The sequence below is a fragment of the Chaetodon auriga genome, chromosome 8, assembly GCF_051107435.1.
Source record: "Chaetodon auriga isolate fChaAug3 chromosome 8, fChaAug3.hap1, whole genome shotgun sequence".
Taxonomy (NCBI): domain Eukaryota; kingdom Metazoa; phylum Chordata; class Actinopteri; order Chaetodontiformes; family Chaetodontidae; genus Chaetodon; species Chaetodon auriga.
In genome coordinates this window covers 6,717,113-6,740,284 of record NC_135081.1, presented here as the reverse complement: position 1 = coordinate 6,740,284, position 23,172 = coordinate 6,717,113, and the positions used below count along the sequence as shown (strand labels likewise).

General features: G+C 41.6%; 2 protein-coding genes across 11 annotated transcripts in view; one reads left to right on the top strand and one right to left on the bottom strand.

Annotated features, from left to right (window-relative positions):
* The first annotated feature begins 7,216 nt into the window (after positions 1-7,216).
* prss35 (serine protease 35) lies at positions 7,217-13,510 on the top strand. The gene is made up of 2 exons (XM_076737380.1): positions 7,217-7,383; positions 10,972-13,510. The coding sequence occupies exon 2, from the start codon at positions 10,991-10,993 to the stop codon at positions 12,263-12,265; it is 1,275 nt and encodes a 424-aa protein (XP_076593495.1). The 5' UTR covers positions 7,217-7,383; positions 10,972-10,990; the 3' UTR covers positions 12,266-13,510.
* Positions 13,511-14,847: 1,337 nt separating this feature from the next.
* snap91a (synaptosome associated protein 91a) overlaps positions 14,848-23,172 on the bottom strand; it is a 49,954-nt gene continuing 41,629 nt past the window's right edge. For 7 of the 10 annotated variants that reach the window (XM_076736215.1, XM_076736220.1, XM_076736223.1 and 4 more), the window contains 9 exons: positions 22,600-22,671; positions 21,267-21,494; positions 19,314-19,511; positions 19,204-19,222; positions 18,495-18,585; positions 18,285-18,380; positions 17,973-18,107; positions 17,727-17,815; positions 14,848-17,006 (listed from right to left, as the gene is read on the bottom strand). In XM_076736215.1, the coding sequence (XP_076592330.1) occupies positions 17,735-17,815; positions 17,973-18,107; positions 18,285-18,380; positions 18,495-18,585; positions 19,204-19,222; positions 19,314-19,511; positions 21,267-21,494; positions 22,600-22,671 (920 nt within the window). In that variant the 3' untranslated portion in view covers positions 14,848-17,006; positions 17,727-17,734. The remainder of the gene's footprint in view (positions 17,007-17,726; positions 17,816-17,972; positions 18,108-18,284; positions 18,381-18,494; positions 18,586-19,203; positions 19,223-19,313; positions 19,512-21,266; positions 21,495-22,599; positions 22,672-23,172) is intronic. The other 3 variants (XM_076736218.1, XM_076736224.1, XM_076736217.1) reach the window with 2 other exon arrangements.

Here is a 23,172-nt window from a genome sequence, read left to right as displayed (position 1 = left end):
TGACAAACAGGTCAGTGAAAGAGCTCCTGGTTTTAATTCAGTTCCTTCTTTCACTTTTTACATCGTCCAATACCTCAAGTGCCAAATACTGTCCCAGCCCTGAAAAAAGCTACAGGCCCGCAACTCTGTTTATCACCTGTAGAGTAGTTTCGGGGGGGTTGTTTCAGGTGCATGCAGGCAAGTGATGTGGAAAGATATTTTTAAGTTTTTATTGCAGGACGGGATTGTGGACAGTCTGTGTAAACATAAGGCCACACACACACACAGAGTCATAGATGATGGTAAAGGAATGTATGCTGATCTGTTTTAAAGGACAGGTTCAGTGTAGCATGTTAATCTGCATATCAAAGTGTTAGCTTCTCTTTCAGCTTGTCTGGAAGAGGATAATTTCAAGAATCTATGAAATATTTCCGTGCAATTTAGTGTAAAGATATACACTAAGTGCAGTTGGTTTTGTTGTTGCTGGATATTTGATTTCCAGCTTTAGACAACTGCTGTTTAGACATAGCAATTTACAGCCATGCTCGCTTTGTGGCTCTTGGGATGAGAATATCAGTCTGGTGTCAGCTTCCCAGCCCACATTTGCAGATTGCACTTGGATAACGTTACAGAATATTCTTCAGCAGTGACTCAAGTAACCAAGTTTAACCTCATAAAAAAATAACTCCAGGGCTTAAACATCAACATGCATCAATTTAAAATGTGTAGTAACCTACATTTGTTACTGGTTGAGTCATAAATGTCAAACCCATGCAGCTGTTGCTGACTAACCTGAATCAAAACAGAGCTAATGTGAAATTAAGACACAGTAAAACATCTATTCTCTTAGCTTTGCAGTGTTACAACTAATGCAGCAGAAGTTTGGTGTCAATTATCATCATTCAGCTGCCACTGAAAAACAAAACATAAAATGATTAGGGGCTATTAGTATGAGCTAACCACAACTACCTACTACCAACACAACAAAAAAAAAGCTGAGGACAAGCTCTCACTGTGTGCAAAAACAATTTAGGGCTGAAAAATCTCAATAACATCTGGATGAATTGATGTTAAATTTGAAATGAAATTCTGACTTTTTAAAGCAACAACAACTTCAGATTGACTGGTTCAATATTATGTAAGTAGTCACTATGAATTAACTGCGACCTGGTGCAATTTATTATTTACAGGAATGACAAAGTATGCTAAAGTCGTGTAGCCTCAGTGCAGTATTATACCTTACAGTTTATAGACAAGCAGTCCAAGGCTAAGTCAGTTATTAATGCAAAACAAAGTCACTAAAATGGTGACATTGTAACATCTGCATCAGCACCACGGACAACATTACACATCAAACAAGCAATGACAATGCCAATGACAAACCTCTCTGGTTTTATGCACCTCAAGGTCGTCTGGAATTAGGCTGCTTAATTGTCCAAGATGAGGGCTGAGAGACATCCTGCTAAAAGATGCACAACTGCCATCTGGTTCTGAGGTCACTGCTGGGTGTGAAAAAGGTGTCTCAGGTCCTGGTAGTGGTGGAAGGAGATGTTTAGAGAGATGGAGATGTTGCTGGCTGCACGTTGCGCTTGTCTGTGCTGCAGCTGCTACCTTGGTGGTAACATCAATCCTCCTGCTTCTTTCAGAATCTACAAACCTGCTAGAGGTAGCTGATTCTTGTAGTGCGGCTGCACTTGCTGAGTGAGCATCCTCATTAGGTGAGGCTTTTCTTGTTGGTAAACTACTTTCTTATGTGCATTTCCACAGAGAAGTATGATTTCTAATGCTTACACCAAGCTAGCCAGACAGTGGCTGAAGTGAAGGATCATACTGACAGAAAAACAAAAAACATCCAGCAGATCACTAGCAGAGTCTGTAGACGATGTAATCAGAAACAGAGCATATAGATAGATCCATATAGATAGATAGATCGATAGATAGATCGATAGATCGATAGATCGATAGATAGATAGATAGATAGATAGATAGATAGATAATGCTGATTTCTCCTGGCCAGACCAAATTCTTGGATGGGGGACTTGGTCCACTGGGCCCACCCATAACACTTTCCATGTCATCAACGTAGCCAAAGGCTCGCATTTTGTATTACTGCTACATTGCAAACATTGTAGGGCACAATATACATGAAATACTGCATGATATTTCTTTATTGTATATTGTATTCTCTTTATTGTTATTCTTTGAGTGGAGGGATATGTAATTCCTCGAATCACTCTCTGCTTGGAATATGTCCACAGAGGGGCGACAAGGAAGCATTAGAATCAGATTCCTTCAACCACCATGAGTTCATCCCAGATGTCTAGACCTCCTTGGCCTATCTTTAAGACTGAGCCCTGGCACCCTGTGAAGTCGCTTGTTTTTGTTGCCTGTATAGGTGATCTCAACCTTTTCAGCACATTATCCAAATCTCACGACTCTGAGATGAGGATTGCAACATAGATTGATCAGTACACCCTCAGGCTCAGCTCCCTCTTCACCTTGACAGTCTGGTACAACAGCCATGTTACTGCTGACGTCACACCCACGTGCCTGTCACTCTCATGCTCTCTCTTACCCCTCACTCATAAACAAGACCCCGACATACTTGAACACTTTCACTTTAGGCAGTGACTGACTTCTAACCCCAAGGGAACAATCCTGCATAACTTCAATTGTGCCTCAATACTATGAAAATCAAAGTTGTTCTTTTCCTGAGAAGTGCCTTCATGAGTCCATCTTTGCAGCAGGACTGTTGTTTCCTGTTCATGTGCACATGAGATTCAAAGGAGCACGTGTGACTTCAGTCAGCCTTTCATCACGTACAGCCTCGTCTCTGATAGCTGGCATGCTAACCATTTACCCAAATATTTACTATTAAAAAAAGGTGATAAACTGTATGTGGATCTAAGCGAGACTTTTAACTAACTTTCTCATTACTGTTTATACATATATTTACTATATATACTGTATTAATGTTTGTGTATGTGGGAGTGAGAGGTAGTGTGGTAGAGAGTCCTATCGTATCAATGCTGGTCTGTGTTGTGTAGCGCAGAGCTAAGAGACCATTCAGTTGTCAAAATAAAGCCTGTGGATGTGAACTGTGGGTCACTGCAGCCCTCTGAGTTGGTTTATTAGTGTGGTCTGTAGGCAGCCTTTAATGTATACTGCTGTATACAGCAAAAAGGCCAGTGAGGTCCTCTGAGATCGTTTCAATGGGGAAAAAGCTCCATGCTCTCTTAAATTTGTTAGAACACAAATCAGGGAGCTCATGGTCTCTTATAGATAATAAATCACATGGCTGACTCCAGAATAAGAGTTCACCAGGAACACTGTGAGACACAGTGAGTCAGGGCAGACTGCTGCTCCAGGATGAGACCTGAAGGCTAGTCTCCCCAAAGCTTGGTGTACTCCTTTTCAGAGCCACACCCGTTTGCTACTTTGCTGCTGTGAAGGTGGGCAAGGTCTCATCCAGCACACCCAAACACAACTAATTAAATTCCTGAAACTTAGCTCCCACCAATAAGCATCCATCTACCACAGCAGAGCGCAAAGGGAGCACTTCCCGTGAGGGTGTGACGCCTGGCACAAAAGACCCTCTATCCAGTCCTCAGAGCCCCGACCCTGACCAGAAATATCACTCACTGCTTTTCTATTTGGAGGCCACAGGGCTGCGAGCATAGACGACTCTCTCTCTCTGCTGTTTCTTTCTTCTTCTGTGAACTTTGACCTTGAACTTAACTGAAAACAGGAACATTTACTGTGTTTCTGTCTGCATGTATGAGAGCTGTGATATCAGGTTTTGTCATGGTGATGGGATGCTGAGAGGGAGGGAGCAAGTTGCCAAGGATGCAATAATAATTCCACACTTTTTGACTGAATTTGACCAACCAAATTCACCTGTCACAAAGACAGCCAGATTGGGATTCAGACTTTTTTTTGTAATAATTAATGTAAAATTTACCTAATTTATAGTGCAGTTGCATAACAGTTAAACACAATGGCCAACTGTTTAAGCAAATGCATAAAGCCAAGACCATACTGCGGCTCCACGTTTTTCTTTTTCTATTCTTCATTTCCTTTCATAGTACAGTTGTACAAATGGGGCCTTTCTCTCTGTTTATTAACATTGCTGAGGATGAGCAGGAGTTCCATGCTTACATTTAGTGTGAACAGTCATCGTTGCCTGTCAGTTATTCCATACATTGTGTGCATAAAGTAGCAGGAGGTTCAAAAGCTAATTAAAATCTGTTAACACAGCATATGAGATGAACAGTGTCTGCCCATCTTAAAGGTGTTTGGAAGTCCTTCCTCATAAAACATTTGCATTTTTTAAGTGTTTTCAGTCCTTCTTCTTCTTCTTCTTCTTCTTCTTCTTCTTCTTCTTCTTCTTCTTCTTCACTGGCACATTGCTGCACCTCTTGGCATTTTGCGGCCACCTGTAGATCACTGGATTAATGTGAAAGCACGGACAGAAAAATGGATTATATCACTTGTGTGCATATGCAAGTGGTCTCATGCCTGAGCATCTTTGTGCACATGCATGAGATCAATAATAATAACAGTGACCCACTCACAACAAACTGCTCCGAGTTATTTGTTCACAATAGTTGAAGGTCTCAGAGGGGGCTTGTTTACTCAATTCAAAAGGTTTCAAGCTATCCTACTCAACTATGATGGTTGCAATGTGTTCATCCCACTTCTGCCCTTCCCGGCTCATTGCCTAAATAATTTAGATATTGTGGCTTCAGTAATATGACAAAGATGGCTGCGAGTGGTGAACCCAACTTAATCTTCAAAAAGTCTCCTCAGAAAAGCTATGGTTGATGTCACAAACACAATGTTTTTCCACAGTCTGTGTGGCCTTGTGTATAACTTAATATGCTGAGCATGAGTTTGATTATGTAAAAGTCTTAGCATTGTCCATTGCCAGTAATCTACCAGGGTCCCCCCATATGTTTACAGTCCTCACGGTATGTTTGCATTGACCAATGGGGTCAATACCCCAAAATGTAGGTATGTTTCCTTAACATGCTGAGGCTGGACTCAGGACCACACCAAGAGAGCAGGAGGAAGAGAAAATGTAACTCTTCTTCTAACCCATACTGTTCAGAAAACATAAAGCTTTGTAATTGTATGTACAATGTACACACACACACACACACACACACACACACACACACAGACACACACACACACACACACACGTGTCATCACCACCCACATGGATGAGCATCCATCATGATCCTTAACATGCTAGTCAGGTGTGCAGGCCACCCAAGTCTTCACTCTCTCTCTCTCTCTTTCTCTCTCTCTCTCTCTCTCTCTCTCTCTGTCTGTGTCTCTCTCATCCACACACACACACACACACATGTTCTGAAACAGGTGTATTTTTATTACCATTTGGTTGAGATCAGTTGACTGGTGGGAAACCTGCTGTAAGTCAAAGTGACTGACAGATTATGCAAAGACCAGCTTTGAATCTAAACGACATCCTGTACTCCTCATTCCTTCTTGAACCAGATGTGTATAATCACACGCCCCCACCCCTTCTCTCCCTCATTACACACATATTTTCCGTGTCCTTTATTTTCTTGGCTCATTGAGACTTCAGCTAGTCACCATGGCATTCTTCTCCATCAGCCAGAGGCCCTGGTTTCATCCTGTTGCTCCAAATCTTGCATAACGCACAAAGACTTAAACACATAAATGATCTGACTGGGTCTCACAGTCCATCACTTCTTGTAACACTGAAGAAAAGAAAGTAATGTGCAGCACAGTTTCTGTGATACAACTTACCGCTGATGATGACACATCTATGTCCCCTTGGCAGCTATATGACCACAAGATACATATGAGCACCATCAAAGCAGTGATGGAAAGTACGTTTACTAAATACAATGTAATTACTTTACTGTTTATATGTAATATGTAGATTCATCAGTAACAATAGTTCAATAAATTATTTTTAATAACATGACACTGAAAATGGTCAGTCTGCATATGAGTATATTAACTTTTAATACCTCAACAACAAGTCTGTTCACAGGTGTTGGAGAGAATTTTCTGCTGCATATGTGAAAAAAGTTGTATAAAGCCTTTTTATGGCTACAGATGGAGCTGTGTGAAGTCTGATAAACTGCCTAGAGTGATGTCACTTGAGGCATGGTTGGTCTGGGCTGAAATTTACAAATTTGAAAATGAAAAAAATATGTGGGTGTAGAGTTAGAAAGAAGCCCGCTCCTCAGGCAACAGTTTTCGACAGAACAGATGAATACGTCAAATAAAAAAGATAATATCTGTGGTTCTGCTGCATCGAGTTTGAGCCTGTCATCGTGAATCCTAAAATGTTAGATCTGCAATGCTACATCGCTGGATGAGGTGTACTCTTTTAAGTAATTCACAAGATTCTCTGTCATGCTGTCCATGTGCAGCACAAGTGTCTATTTGGCTGTGTTGTGAGTATTTACAGTGCTTGTGCTGTCAAACTGATGAAGGCGCTTTCTTGATTTGCTTCTGTTTGTTTATTTGCATGTGTTTTCTTACGCTGCAGTGCACTGAGCTTTGTTGGCCACTGTAGAAAAGGTAACAGAAAGTCACAGAAACTTATGAAGTACAGAAGAACAATGTTTTTTTTTATTGTGGGTAACACAATATAAGACATAGCAAATATTGTGAGTGTTAAGCATCATAATCCCCATGTAAACAAAATGATGAAACATTTTCAAAAGTTAGTTTTTATGTATGATCATTGCTTAAAGTCCTCTTCAGGATGAATTTTGGGTGCATTTACTGTTCACTGCGATACAGCTATACCCCAGTGTTTACACTACTGATGGAGGTGCTGCAGATGTTGAGGTTCACATGGCTCAAAATGGAAACGCCTAAGAAACCTTTGTGCAGAGCAGTGGAACTAATTCCTTCACAGTCCACTCAAAGTCCCATTGACGGAGGCTGTAGTCCTGCTGCCTGGCTGGGCTGCAGCCTGCTGTACAGACTATCAGCACACCTCCCCACTGAACAGACCACTGATTTCACCCGATTCAGCCTTTAGTTAGATCGCTTGGTCTAGTCCCACCCATATGTGAACAGCTTTTGTCACAAGTGAAAAAACGTCCTTTTCAGATTTTTTTTCCCTCCTCCCTCCCTCCCTCCCTCCCTTCCTCCCTTCCTCCCTCCCTCCCTCCTCAGCATCAAGTGCAGCCTGATCGGAGCGTCCCGACTGCGACTTTCTCTCAGCCTCTTTGAAGAAGCAATGAGGAGAAGCAGCCGTCGCCCTGCTGATACCAGGACGTCTGGGATGCAGTAACGCGCGTTTGTTTTCTAGTGGGATCATATTTGTATATTTCTCGGGGAAACAAACAATACGTTGCGGATTTAGCATATCCATCAATCGGATGCAAGCAGGTAAGAAGCCTTTGTCATTTTGCGCAGTTACAACAAAACATGGGGAAATATGTTCTTTATTTAACGTTTTAATGGTATGTTTAGTACTTGTATGTTTTTGATTTTTTTAAATAGACTTCTTTCACTTTGGATTATTGATTCTTTGTGGACTTTTTCCCGAGTTATTTATAGGATTTTTGTTGCCAAAGTTATGCGCAGTATTCTTCTTTAGATCTACCTTTGAAACATTATTATTATTATTATTATTATTAGTTGCATAATCCAAGCAGTGTACCATAAATATGTTTTAAGACAGTTCACAGAGGTTGCTTTAAACTCATACAGTGGTTATGCTGTAACAGATGTGAAATTACAGATGCTGTTTTTTGTTTTTTGTTTTTTGTTTTTTTTTTCCACATTTGAGTGCATATCTAATTTGCATTTGCCTTGCAATGCTAAAAGTGATATTTTTTATTTTGGAAAGAGAAAGACTCCGGTTAGACTTTAAGACATCATGAATTTTATCAGAATGACACATTTTCTTATTGTAAACCACTGACAGAGTCTGTTTCTGTGGTTTTTCTGAATAACACAGGACAGTCTGTGCCAGAGATATAAGAGATGTGAAAACAGGTCAAAATGAATGAAATCGCCCCTTTTTATAAACTTGGTGTTGAACTACACAAAAGATGGTGACCTGGTGATGGTTTACTGAGTTGGAGATGGACAATTGCGCCATCCCTTGGTCACTCTGTGTCCTGGGTGCCTCCAGCAGTTCTTGTGAATCCCTCCCTCCACCGGAAGATGGAGAGGGCACAGCTTCTTTTTCAGCTGACTCCAATGGAAAATAGTTCAAATAAGCGCCTTCGACGACCAAGAGCCATCATGGCAGCATATCAGTTTCCACTCGATGCAGAATAATTGCAGGTTTTCTTCTGGGTTTGTGTTACGTCTGAGTCTGCCGGTGGGAGTGTGAAGTTGAACAGAGCTAAGGGTCATTTTTGTATTCTCATTTATTGAGACTGTTTTACAGCTCTTGTGGGCTTGTATTTTATTACCGTCTGTTTCTGGGCTGGTTAGATGTTGGCCACTGGATATGTTTTATTGGACACTGTGTGGTAAACTTAAGCCAAACAGTCTCCTTCACAGTTGGACTTAGTTGGATGACAATGCACTTACTGGAATTCGCTATTTCAACTGAAAGAGGGGATTTGGGCAATATCTCTGCAATGGATGATGAAGCACTGACATGGTCCACAGGTGATGCCTTATAGTCTCCCTCTCAGCTGTGTGTCCTGGGCATCTCATTTTCATGCTGTGTTACCATCTAATTGAAAGGGAATGTGGGTCTGTGGGCCCCCCGGGGGGTGCTGCCCCTCTAAAGGTTAGTCATCCAGTTGGATACCCCAGATGTCAGCCTGTCTGCCACACATCATTTAAACCCCTCGAAGAGCCAGAATGAATGAAATCACTGTGGCTTGTCACTTTAGACTTCTGTTTGAAATTAACTGCTGGATTTGCACTCCGGCTGCAATGCTCCTCACTGAACAACATCCAAATCATTTTCTCTCCTTGTGTTTGGAATGGCCTGTGTGACTTCATCACCACAGCCATGCTGACGAAATGAAGTGATGATAAATGATGGTCTGTTAAATCTATTAAAATGTACCCAAATTGTAATTTTCTTTATAGGGTTATCAGGATTATTGGCAACGTCACACTCATACAGTAGAAACATGAACCAGCAGGCTGTCTGCAGTCCGCATAGTCTCTATATTTGATGTCATTCGTATGCATGCACAAGGACTGGAGTGGAGCTAAAGAAACCAGATATGGTCATTACTGAGGAGAAGGTTAACCATTGTGGCAAACCTCCAAGCCACTGTCTCAGCCCATTCAGAGGATCAGGGTTCATCCTCTCCCTCTTGCTGCCCGCAGCCTCCAGCAAAACTCAGAGGACATAAATCTCCTGTCAACCACACAGCTAATGTAACAAGTCTAGAGAAAGTTTTAAGATCTCAAGAATATTTTATGCAGAGCGTTATTTCTTCACATGCATAATTGTGCTTATCTTTTTCTGCAAGCTTCAACATTTTGAGGACTTGTGCTCTAAAAAAAAAAAAAAAAAAAGTATTGTCTTGTGTGTGTTGTGCCACAGTCAGCTGAGCTGCCTACTGATTGTCTGGACTGCTAGAATTTTTGATGTCGCCCATATTCTGGGGTATACTGCCTCCATGTGGCTATAAACGGATCTGTGTTTATCTTTCTAGACCTGGAGGCAGCAACATTGGATATAAGACCTTCTCAGTTCAGGGAAGTCTGAGTTTAACCACATGTAGGATGTGTCTAAAGCTGATTAAAGATTCCAGACAAGGTCATTTGTCTGTAGTACAGAGATGTATGCCCTCTGCTTTGCTTAGCTGATGATTATAGTACTTAAGGAAGTATCACAGAATGATCAGTGTCACAACACAAACCAAATCACTAGGCTTTTGGAATTATGATCGCTTGCAGATAGGTGGTTGCTGAGCAAATAACTTGGTCTTTTACACCAACTGGATACTTTTTAAACAAGCAACAGGCTGAGCTTATACTAAAGTGAGGACTGGCAGTATCACGATATTAAGGCATTATGAAAGGTGGGGCTGTCACATGCTGATCTGTTTGTGATTGCTTAAACCAGGCTAGTACTCTGCAGTCATGCTCACAGTTCTGTGAGGTTGTAGCTAAATGCTAACATCAGCATGCTAACATGTTCACAATGACAATGCCGACATGCTGATGTTTAGAAGGTATTTTGTTTACCATGGTCACTATCTTCGTTTAGCATGATCATTTTTGATAATTAGCATTAAACACAAAGAACAGCTGAGGCTGTTGGGAATGTTTTGCAGGTATTTGGTCATAAACTAAAGTACTGGACTAACTGGAATTTTGACCCAATGTGCAATAGATGTAAAGTCTGGGGATCACCAAAGTGATTATAATTGATCCTGCAGGAAACATGGACTGTGTGTACTAATGTGTGCAAACATCTGCCATTTCATGGCAGCCCATTCAATAGCTCTCAAGACATTTCACTCAACTTCAACCTCATGGTGGCGCTGGAGGACGTGCCAGGGGTTCACCAAAGTCATTAGGCTTCATCTTCTGGGAACCTTGAATGTCAGTGCATTCAGTACAAAATCTTTGCCAATTTATTTAGTATACATGGAGATCTTTCACTGAATGCCAGTGGTGCTACATGAAAGGTCAGGGGTTCACTCAAATAGTCAAGATTCATTCATCCTCCACGCATCGTGGATATCTGTATCAAAAGTTATGGCTGTCAATTTCATAGCTGTCGAGATGTCTCACTAAAAAAATGAGAATGAAAAAAGTATGTAGAAGGTAAAAGGGAAAGTCAGGGGATCATCAAAGTTAGTAGGATTCGTCACCTGGAAAAGATGAACGTACAAACCTTTATGGACCAACTGACCAACTTACTTTGTCATTCCTCGAGCTGACTTATAAGTTAGATATTCAGTAACTAGAAATCCTAAACCTCCTATCTTTCCACATGTGTTACAAAGTTCCACTAAGTCTTCCTCTTTACTCTTTACATTTCAGAGCCAGGCCCAACTTAACAATGGGCCCAATACCCCTGTGTGTCCTGCTCCCAGTGACAGTGCTAGCTGTGGTGGTGGCTGTTGCTGCTGTGGAGAATGCAGTCGATGATGAGTATACCTGGCCACAGTGGAAGGTGCCTCTGGTAAGAAAAAGACGTACTGTGCCTCTCAGCAGCCCAAACTTCTCAGCTCGTCCGCAGTCGGAGCTGAGTGGGACCTGTGGGATTGAGTGTCAGCGTCACCTCCCTGCCACCTCTCTGGAGGACCTGGAGCAGTTCCTGTCCTACGAAACAGTTTACGAGAATGGTACGCGCACGTATACCTCAGTTTCTGTGCAGGGTCTTAATGAGGTTACTGCCTGGTCCAGAAATGTGTCGTCTGGCTCCCGCCACAAACGAGAGGTGTATGGTACAGATACCCGCTTCACCATCTCTGATAAGCAGTTCTCCACCAAATATCCCTTCTCCACCTCTGTGAAGATCTCCACAGGATGCTCTGGGATTCTTGTGTCACCTAGACATGTGTTGACCGCTGCCCACTGCATCCATGATGGGAAGGATTATCTAGATGGGGTACAGAAGCTGCGTGTTGGTATTCTGAAGGAGAGGTCCAGACGAGGGAAAGGAGGTAAAGGGAGAGGAGGGCGCGGGAAGGGCAGAAGGAGAAAGGGAGACAAAGATAAGGAGGAAGTGCAGGAAAAGGAAGAGAATGGTGCGAAAGGAGACCGTAAAGGAAGAGGGAAAGGCAGAAAGAGCCGTAGTCGACGAAGTGTGGAATCAGGGAAACCTTCTTTTAGGTGGACCAGGGTCAAGCAGACCCAGGTGCCTAAGGGCTGGTTCAAAGGTGTGTCTGACAGACTGGCTGCAGATTATGACTACGCTGTTCTGGAGTTGAAGAAAGACCCAAAAGTCAAGCACATGGATCTGGGTGTTATCCCTTCACTCAAGAAGCTCCCTGCTGGGAGGATCCACTTCTCTGGCTTTGATGATGACCGGCCTGGCAACCTGGTGTACCGATTCTGCTCCGTCTCTGAGGAGTCTAATGATTTGTTGTACCAATACTGCGATGCCAAACCCGGCTCCAGTGGCTCAGGGGTCTACATCCGCCTCAAAGAGCCTGGCAAGAAGAAGTGGAAGAGGAAGATCATTGGGGTTTTCTCAGGTCACCAATGGGTGGATGTAAACGGGGACGGGGCGCAGCAGGATTACAACGTGGCAGTGAGGATAACGCCTCTAAAATATGCCCAGATCTGCTACTGGGTCCACGGGGACTCAAGTGAGTGCCAGGTGGCCTAAGACAACACAGGATCCCCCACCTCCACCTCTTCCATCCCTCAGACTCACCTTGATTCAAGGGACACCCTACCTACTCTCATCCCACACCTTCCATCACCAACCAGAGGCCCTGTGACTGCCTCTCCTCTTCCTGCCTCCCTTATACCTCCTGTGCCTCCCACTGACTCTTGCTACACTGATCTAAACACACACACATACACACACACACACACACACACACACAAACACACACATCCCACAAACAGCCATACAGACTCTGTGTTGACAACAACAGGAACTCGTCAGCGCATCAAGAGAACTGTGGCTTGTCATCTTTTCTAATTTATTTGCTAAGAAAGAAAAAAAAAACAATTGAGGAAAAAAAAAAAACATGTATGTATGTATTTTTGGATCATTCAGATCTGCAGTTTTGCCTTCTATTTTGACTTTTTCTATTTTCAAAGATTTGACCTTTTTGGATACAAAGATGCAAAGTGTGTATATTCAAATGTTTGGGAGCAAAGTTGCAGTACATCGGTCATTCGTCTTATACTCGAATTAGGCTTTGCATGGAAAGACTTTCAAGTGTTGTCCACCACTGTAAAGAAGAGCTTCATTGGCTTTGACAAAAGACCCAGGAGAAATTAATCTAACTTTTAAACTTTGTAAAACTTTGTTTTACAAATGAACCGTATAGAGATATTGAGATAACTGTTGTTCTAAACATTTTAATTGAACATGCTGGTGTTTTGCATTGTGTATATCTAGAACTTTGTTTTTTACAACTACCTTTTGAAAAAGACTATTTTTCTGTCTAAATAGAGAAAGGGTCCTTACAGATCCTGGATAGAGGATTTTTCTGCTTTGTGAGTCTCATCATCTTTTCTCTGTTCTTGCAACACAATGAAATGTGGTTTCATTGTTGTGCACATAATTATATCGGTGCTTTTCCAGAAGACGTGGTGCTAATTTATGGAATTGTAAACTTTTTTTTTGGTGGGGTGGGAAGGGGCCGTTCTTAGAATATATTTTGATAGCCTAGTACTGTAACTATGTATTTAATGTGAGGCTACGTATTTGGGTTGTGTTAAGATAGGACTGAACCATTTAACCATTTACTTGAGCTGTTGAGAATTCCTTAATTCAAAGGGTTAAATGAGATTACAAAGGCTGTATTGTTATATAATAACAAATTTAAATCTGGGATGTGATATTTTTTTTATTTTTCATGTTGTTTATGTTCCAAAAATTCATACAAATATCCTGTTAAATACCAAATACCTGAAATTAATGATTGAAGATTGAAGACTACCAACCATTAAACCAAGATTACTACTTGCGTGTGTGTTTGTGATGATGATCCTGATTACAAAAAAAAAAAAAAAAAAACGAAAAAATCTGCTATTATGCATTGCTTTGTGGATAGCAGTTGTTATGAGACCACTAACAACAACAGTTAACTGTACATTTTAATGAACTAACTTACTAACTCAACAATAACTAATGCCTCACCACAAGTCAAACCACTGAACAACATGACCGGAGTATTTTGCTAAGGGACCAAGGGCAAAAGTTTGTTGTTAGGCCACTTTTGACTGCAGCATTCATTGTGCATGTGCCCTGTTGCCTCCATGCTCCCATTAAAGCTGCACTAATAAATGTTTTTTTATTTTAAAGAAAATTACTATGTATGTGTAATATGAAAGATGTCACCATGACCAAACCACAGGGAATTATTATACCCGATTGTGCAGTTCCCCTAAGCTCTATTGAGCATTTTACTGTCTTCGTCCCTTTTCCAGCCCAGAGCTTTACTGTTTTGGTACACCACTGTCATCAGCTTCACTTTCAACAGCAACCAGCTATTTTCATAGAACATGGTCTGATAAACTCACTGTATGCTACCTAGCATGCATCAAATAGCAGACAAAGTCAGCAGCTAATTGGTCAAAACTGTTGAGTATTTAGTGCCTAAAAAGATAAGATTTCTCTCAGGTGATCAGAAACCCCAACAGAGCTAAAAAGAGAGAGAATACTGTCCTTGTGTTCATCAGCTTGACAGAAAAACTGTTGCTCTGTGCCAGTTAGATGTGTAAATAAGCAGCTGTTTGCTAGAAAGTCCGCCATTTCAACTTGTGGCGAGTGGCTGCAAAATGGTTTAAGTCCACACAACTAACAGTTTCATTAAATACCCAGAGACCCTGAAACCATCCAGCGCAACTACGTGTCCTTGAATAATAATACCACCTGTCTGCATGTGCAGGCTATAATTGTTTTTTGTGAGTTAAATGTTTGTGTTAAAGCTAGATTTTGTCTTCCATCTACATGCAAAAATGCAGGATCTCCAGTAGCCAGTATTGTAAGTGGTGCAAATTCCCTAATGAGTTTGCAATTAATGAAATGACCAAAAACAAAAATACACACAATCCACCAGGTGCTTTGGTGCCCCTGAGGGTCTGGGGCCCAGGACATCTAGACTCTTTCTAAAGTGGCCTTGGTGAATAGTCATGAGCAATGATGTTATAGGACAAGTTCATGAAATACTCCTTCAAACTGATGTTTGTATAAACTTTGTGATGTGGAAGAAAAGAAAATCCTTCATGGGCAGTTCAATCTGTCATTGAATTTATTGCACCTCAAAGGGCTTACATGCACTGGGGAGGGTCATCGAAAAATAAAATACATTTACAACTAAACAAAAATACAGTTTTAATAATTCAGTCATGAAAAATGTTAATAATCTCCCATTATTTTCACAGAATCACATCAGAGTCTCACAACCAATTGCTTATTCAGTCCACTTAAATGACAACACACAAAGAAAGCTTTACATTAGTCTGGTTTACAGCACACAACTTGGACCTCTGGTACGTACAGCTGTCCAAATGCATATCAACATACTGATTCCATTGTAAGTCTGTGGGATCAGAGGAGCTTTATGTTAAGATGCTTTTGGGGAACGAGATCATGGCTAGACGCGAGAGGCCTCTTGTGGATTTCCACACTGTACACATCACTCCCATGTGGCCACATACAATATGTACTGTTCAATGACAATGTGTCAAAGGTCAGCAATAATCAAATGAAAAACGTGAACAAAGGTTATGTTCAGACAAAAATCAAATGTGGAATATTTGTCAGACCTGTTTTTGTCTCTATACTTCCAGGTGACCATCATTACTGCAATTATAACATTATCAACAACAGGTTAGTAACATGGAACTTAAAGGTACCCTGTAGAGTAGCACTGTGAAGCATTGTTTTGATGAGTGGGCCCCCGTTTTGTCTGTAAACAATGTAGATTCCACAGTTATCAAAATAAATCAACTTTTCAAGTGTTTCATGAGAAAGTAATGCATTTAGCACATTTGTTGGGTCTCAAGGGTACACAAAGTTGATGAGGTGAAAAAGAGTGAATGTAAACAACTTTGTTTAGAAATGGCAGGGTACCTTTAATCTGTTCCTGATTCTGACTTTTGTGATGACATTTTCTTGCCACAAAGAAAAGTGAGCAAAGCCACTAAAGTCCTTCCTGCTGGAGCATCACATTGGTTTGATGCTATTCCTTGAAATCTGGATCTCCATTTCAAACCACATCAATGTGACTGAATTTTTGTTTTGATTTGATCTGTCTGAACACAGAGTTTGGTATGGCAATGAAATAACTTACTCTGAATAGAAAAATAACCATACTGACCTGGTCATAGTTAAACTGAAAGCACAGGCAACAGACATATCCGCAGTGTCAAGACTGCACGTAGACACTTATACAGTTATACTGAGGGATAGTTCAAGTTTACCTCTGTGACGAATAACGAAAGCGTTTTCTCTCGAAGTAAGTTGTAAGATATGTTCTTTAATAGCAATGCCAGCAAATATCGACAGCAGTCTGGAGGATTTTTGTCAAAGAAACAGGACATATAAATAACATTGGACAAAAAGACAACAAAAGAAACATAGAAAAATGAGCCACAAGTAAAAAAAAACCAAAAAAAACAAAGAGGATCACTTCCTGGTCTGGTATGATTCAGAAGCCCATAGAAGTTGTTTCTTAATATACAGTGTATTGATCATATAGCGGTATTCATATTTGCTTCCAAATACTTTCAAAAAGATGACGGGAAATAGAGGGATACTCACGACTTCTTACAAGTTCATGTCAGATTCACATTTATATTTCTCTTCAACAGACATACAGAATAGAGACGTAATCCTCACCAGAGAAATCTATGTACATCAAAGAGGACCCTTCTGTAAACAACACACTACATGTTTCTCTGAAAATCTACCGGGGCTTTGTTAACCACTCCCATCCAATCGGAGAGGGACAAAGAAGAGCTCCTCCCCCTTCGTAAGGGGGCGGGGACATATATGGGATGGGCGGGGTTTGGGACACGAAAGCACATCCATCATTCAACTCAACACTAGAAATAAATCTAAACACATACGCCTTCCCTTTCTCTCACTTACTTTTGTGGACTTTTTTTGTCAGGGTTTTGAGTGATTTTGTTTAGACAAAAGATTAGTACATCTACATAAGCACACGCTTGTATTTTTTTTTCTCATATATATATATAATCCGCTATGGTTCACTTTCACAGTTTGTGCTACGACATCACACAGGAAAAGGGTGGGGTGTTGATGGGCGGGGCGGAGAAAAGAGGCTCTTAAAAGGTTGAGTAGCTGAACATTGCTGGCATCCTGAGATGTTGACAGACACCAGGGATAAGGTGAGACGGCCCTGCTCCAGAGAAGAAAGCTGCTGGAAGACAGGAAGTACAGAACATTTCAACATAAGAGTCACAAGTTTTCTGCTCAAAGATGAATACTGATGCTGGGTTTACACAGCACGTTGATTTGGTTTGAATTTGGTCACTTTGATTAAAATAAAAGAGGTTCAAGCACTCCATGCAGACTCAAAGTGGCCCCTGAAGTAGCAGTGATGAGTAGCTAATGATCCATTACATTCTGAGAGTATTCATTTTAAATATTCCACTTAAATGAAAAGAGTTGGATAAGGTGCATTTTGTAACAATCATTGAAGTTGGGACAGCTGAACTCAACCAGGAAAATGGACATTCAGAAGGAGGAAGCTCAATCCTATTCCCTGTTTGATGTTATCTGAAAGAGGCGCACAGATGGCATACGTTTCACAATTGGTGAAAGCAGAGAAGGTTGGAAACATGGATCTCTAGCTCCATCTGCAGGTACTGTAGTCCTTAGAAGATATTAGAAATGTCTTCCAACACTTAAAGAAATGCTCTAATTCCCTTTATGAGTCTCTATCTCTGTAATTTAAACTTTGTAGTGGCAAAAAAAGCAAATAATCTGATCCCAGAAATTTCATTAATCTATTATCACCAGAATTAAGTCATTTGAGCGTTCTGTCCGCCGTATCTTGATATGTTTCACAGAAGTTAGTGATGTATCAACCACCACAAATTGAACTGTAGGTACTATATGTAGTGTTTTGAGCTCCCACCTGGGGCGTTATAAGAAGTCCTTGAGGTCAAGCTCTGCCAAAGGGTCCTTGGGCTTCTTGGGGCTCTGGCTTGCAGGTCCTGGTGAAAGCTGAGAAAATAGAAAAAAAAAAAAACATTAACTTGCATGATGACCAGATATGATGTGGCAGGAAACATCTACACAAACATGTTGCTGTAATTTTTTGGATGACAAGAATGTTATATAAATATGGTCACTGAGGGCTTTGCTATGTATAGTTTGTTACCGGTGCTCCGGGTGCAGCAGATCCGGGTGCAGCTCCAGCGACCCCAGTGAAGGGAGGTCTCATCATGGGCTGCCCCATCATAGGCTGCCCCATCATGGGTTGCATCATGGGAGCTCCAGGTCCTCCTGCAGGGGGCTGGTAAGATATGGACAACACAGCAGATTTGAATTTCTGAAGCTACGCAGCCCGAGGTGACCTGGATGTCATATATCTGTAATCTACACACAGTGCATGCGTGAGTTGCAGATTCAAAAGCTGATGAAGACTCGCTGCGAAAATATGGAGAATTCACAATGAATGAAATACACTCACCATGCCAAAGCCAGGCTGTGCACTCATTGGTGGCACCATGGCCGCAACTGGTGGAGCTGCTCCTGGTGCCCCAGGAGCACCAGGGGCTGCACCAGCCTATAGAGACAGGAAGAGGAGGGTACATCAGAAAAACCTATATGTTCTTCAGACCTTTGCCACAAAAGTGTGATATCATGGTGGTGGTGGTGGTGGGCTCCAGGCTGCTCTTACCATGGGGGCTCCTGGTGTACCCCAGCTTGTAGGAGCTACCTGTGGCATCCAGTTGGCACCTCCTGTCAGCTTCTTCTCACTCTGTGGGTCCCTGAAGGAGATCAAATTGCAAGTTACTGTGTAATCTCTCCTATTGAATTAATGCTCAGTGGTGACCACAGAAAGTCAGCTGTTAACAGATGGGACATGCACTCATGTACACACACAGACACACGTTTTCCTACACTCAATTATCATCCAAATTCAGTACAACATTTGTCCAAATAAGGCTTCATTTTTTCTCCCAAGAAATCCTGATGTAATCAAACTGCTGCTGCAACATTCATCATGGAGTATTGATGTAGAATTCTGATACTAGGATGAAACAACATCCAGATGGCAAGGGGGAAAACTTGATAATTTAGTGGCTCAGTTCAACAAAACCAAACCCAAAAGATGAGCTCAAAGCAACAACCAGGAAAAAAGCAAACTAGAAGTAAAAAGCTCATATGATAAAATCAAGTGTAAAAAAAAAATAACGTCCAAAAATGAATTTAGGGATGATGCTTAACCTGATAGACCATCAGCCTGACAGCGTTGCACCTTTTTATATCATATAATGAAAGACTTTAAAGACTTTGGACGTTTTCCATAATTTTCAGAGACTCTCTGGGAACTACGTGTAACCACATGTTTAAGCATCATGCATTATAGAATTCACATCACTTACTTTTTCTTTACTCCAAGGTCTGAACAAAAGAAGGAAAGAAGAATTACATTTATATTGAGCATTTATGATGATTAATGACTGAGCTGCAGACCAGGAAATCTGCAGTCTACCTCCAATCAAGTTGGCCAGTGAGGAGTCCAGGTCTCCTCCGATGGTTTTGGTAGGAGGTGGGGTGGCGGGGGGAGCGGCTGTAATGCCTCCTGCTGCGACAGGAGTACCCATGCTTCCTGCTGTGCTTCCAACAGTGCTGCCTCCGGTACTCTGGGGCGTTACGGCGGGCATCAGCAAGTCACCTAATCCATCAAACACTTGGGGAGAGGGTGGGAATGGCGGGACATGAGAGAAACAACACAGATTACAAACCTGCAAATCCCTAATCTCACTATAACATGGGCAGTGGGCAGATGTGAGATCAGACAGTATGGTGAAGAGGACAATCCAGCTGTTACAGCATCAGTAATCAGCTGTGCATCTCATGCACAATGTAGGACTGTACTGTCAATGCTGTACGTTTGAGCATTCAAAGGGGCATAATCACACTTGTCTCGTTGCTCAGCCAGTGACATCTCAGGAATTTAAACACTGATTGATTTTGGAATAAAACAGAGGTTTTGAACCAGGTGCCATTAAGGCCAAAGACTTTACAGGTTTTCATACCAAGTAAACACCACAGAAGCATTTGAAAGTTGGCCATATTCACTCTGCCCTTTTTATCTGAAGCACCCATACAGTTCTGTCCCATGAACTCAAGTAACCCTTCATCAGTACCACCTGTCATGTTCTAAATGTGTTCATTTGAATTGATTTTAAATTGAATATTACTGAACACTATTAATTAAACCACACTGTACTACCACTGGGATTGGCATAAGGCCAACCAACCATTTATCCATTACTTACCATTAGCTCACTGCTCAGACTGCGGGCCTGGTCTCACACACTTCCATTCACAACACATAGTTTCCAGGTGTTACAGCTGACTCAATATGTGGGTATTTTTTTCTAATCAAGACTTACATCTACAGATTATCCTTTTAAATTGGTTCAGAGGCTGAAAGAAGTTTTAGGGCCTAAACAACAAGCTTCCGCCAGTGAAAAGTTTTGAAAAACTGTAACTACAGGCAATGTAGCAGCCTCTAACCAATAATTACAGTAAAGCTTTCATGCTCCATAAACACATTTAAAGTAAATTTTTTATGTTTCTGACCACTACAGTAACCAGAGAGTAAGGGCTTTGATTACAGTGTGATGCTGTTTAATGGGCACTTGGAAAAATATATAATTGAAAGGTGTTGCGCCAGATTGGAATGAAAACCTGGGGACTCGACTGCAGACTCGGGCCTTGATGGCATGTGGTTACTAAAGAGCCACTGCTCTAAAAGACCAAAGGCAAATACAGATGCACTGTACAAACATAAACAACAGCAGAGTAAGCCTTGTCTCATGCAGGAGACAATCAAAGGTCCTCTTACAACATGCAAAGAAGCAGAAGGGGAGACTTGTTCAAATTGCACATGCTGCAATGCACTGCAAGGTTAAACTCACCAATTACAGATTAGAAGAAACAAGCAATGACCCAGCAGAGTGGAACGAGTGTGGATAGAGGTGAAGAGGGAAATAAAATGGAGCAGAAGAGAAAAAGTGTATAGTAGAAAGAAAGAAAGAAGATTGCAGAGAGGGGTGGGGTGAGCAGGAGGTGGAGAAAGCACAGCATTTGTGAAAGTGTGAAAAATACAAGAGAAAGCTTGAAGAAGAATCATTGCGAATGAGGCAGCAGTGCTGAGGAGTTAAGCAGTCAGCAGAAACAAGGAGGACAGTGACCGCAGCACATGTCAGTGTGTCGTTCATGCAGTAGTCAAGCTCTCAGCAGGAGGAGATAACTAGGTCATGGTTTAGGTAGCTCAGTCTTAATGAACCAGAGCAGATTAATGAAGCAGACGACCTGTGCAAATACAAACAAAGCACGTTTTGAAATTCTCTAAATTCACATTTCGGAAAGCGTTACAACACTAAAATGAAACAAAAAAATAGAAATCTTCTACAGTATATTATGATCCACTTACTTGAAGCATCAAAGCCACCAGAGGGCGCCGGTGTGGTGGTTGCAGGTTCTGGTACAGCTGGTACTATTGGTACTGCTGCCACTGCAGCAGGTACAGATGGTGTTGGAGAGGTAAGCGAGCCCAGAGCGTCAAAGCCTGACTCCAGGAGGTCGCCCTGAACCGGAGCTGGAGCCAAGGCTGGAGCCAGAGCTGGGGCCGCGGTGGGAGCCAGGGTGGGGGACATCAGGCCTGAGGGGGGTAATGGACAGGACTGTAACTGTGACATCATATGTTGTATTGTTGGCATGAGAAACACATTAAATATGATCACTGAGACAACGGGTGGCACATGAGACATCGTAAAAGCAAAATTAAATTTTGGTTATCTCTGGAGAAGGTTTCTGAGTGCAGCAGCAAAGAGTAGCAGCACACAGCACAGAGGAATAGAATATAATACAGTACATTACTCAACCAGTGACAACACTAGGTCTTATTCAAAAAGTATCTGAGCGGGACATGCTACACCAAAGAGAATGTCAAGACAAGAAAATGGGTGAGTAATCTGCATGATATGCCTGATGTTCAGTGGAATGAAACTGTCAAATAACTAATGAGAAAAATATTAGAATAAAGTGACAATTTATATAATAGTAGCAGAGTGATTTCCCTGAAATAACAGTATGAGGCTCAGACAGGTCAAATTATCCAATATTTCACAAATAAGTCAGGAGTTATTCAATTTCTTTCTTCTATCCTGTTCTGTTAACCATCCCACGATTCCTCAGGTTTACCTTTTACAAAGTAGGTATCTAGCTCCATCTCGACCAGCTGCAACAATAAAATCCTGCTTATGCATTGATGTATCAGTCTCAGCACCATGATAATGTCACATATAACTACCATGCAGAGCAGAATGTCCATCTGCATACATGAGTGTGTTGTCTGTGTTGAAAGTGCCTGTTCTTTAATGCACTATTGGCCATACAACAGTGCCAGAAATGAGATGGGCGAGACATTGGCTATGACATCACTTGGAAGTCATGGTGGACAAACACTTTACAGACATTTCCAAATGAGTCCAAACCTACTTTGGAACTGCTATGTAATCAAATGTGATCAGTCCTGCCAAGTCTGTGGCATAATTAATTTGATAAATGCATCTCCATCATTATGGTATAATTTCTTAATCAGCATAAAATCTTTCTGTCAGCCATTTGCCAGCATAAAACCTTTTAGCTAAACTGTGGACATCTTATCAAAAGCCGCTGGTCCTTTCGTCCCTTCTAATTGAACCATGATTAACATAAAAGTGCTTCAATGTAATCTCAAAAAGTGACAGTCAGAGGAGCCTCACCGCCCAGCAGGTCGTCTCCAGGCCCTCCAGGAGCAGAGCTCTGTGTCTCCTCCACAGAACCACCGAAGGAGTCTGCAGGGCCGTCCAGTTATCCATAGCGCAGCATGGAGGGCAGAAAGGGGTGAGAGGTCAGCCCTGGACCACACACTGGGACACAGTGGGGGGGTAGGAGACAAGATTAACTTCATAAAACTAGAATTTAATTAAAAATGAAAAGTGGCAAATGTCGAATGAAATGGATAAAAGAAAGGTTAGTGTGGATAGAGAAAGATTTCCAGTCATGACAGGTCTTTTCTGCCTTTCTGGGAGGAACACTTACCTCAATACATATTGTATGCTCACATCTACTTTCATAACATAAAACAACAACTGCAAAACCCTGAGAGCATTTCATTTCTACATGATGCTTTATTTGTCCTGGAGTGGGAGTTGGTAGAAAATGTGAAGGAGTGATGTACAGCAACAACAGTAAGAATCTACAGTCATGCTCACAGCTGTACTTTGTACACAGCAGTGCTTTCAGCTAAATGCTAGTGTCAGCTTGCTAACATTCACAGTGAAAATGATGTTTAG

Coding starts and splice junctions, on each gene's coding strand:
- prss35 (XM_076737380.1), top strand. CDS start 10,991: ATGGGCCCAATACCCCTGTGTGTCCTGCTCCCAGTGACAGTGCTAGCT.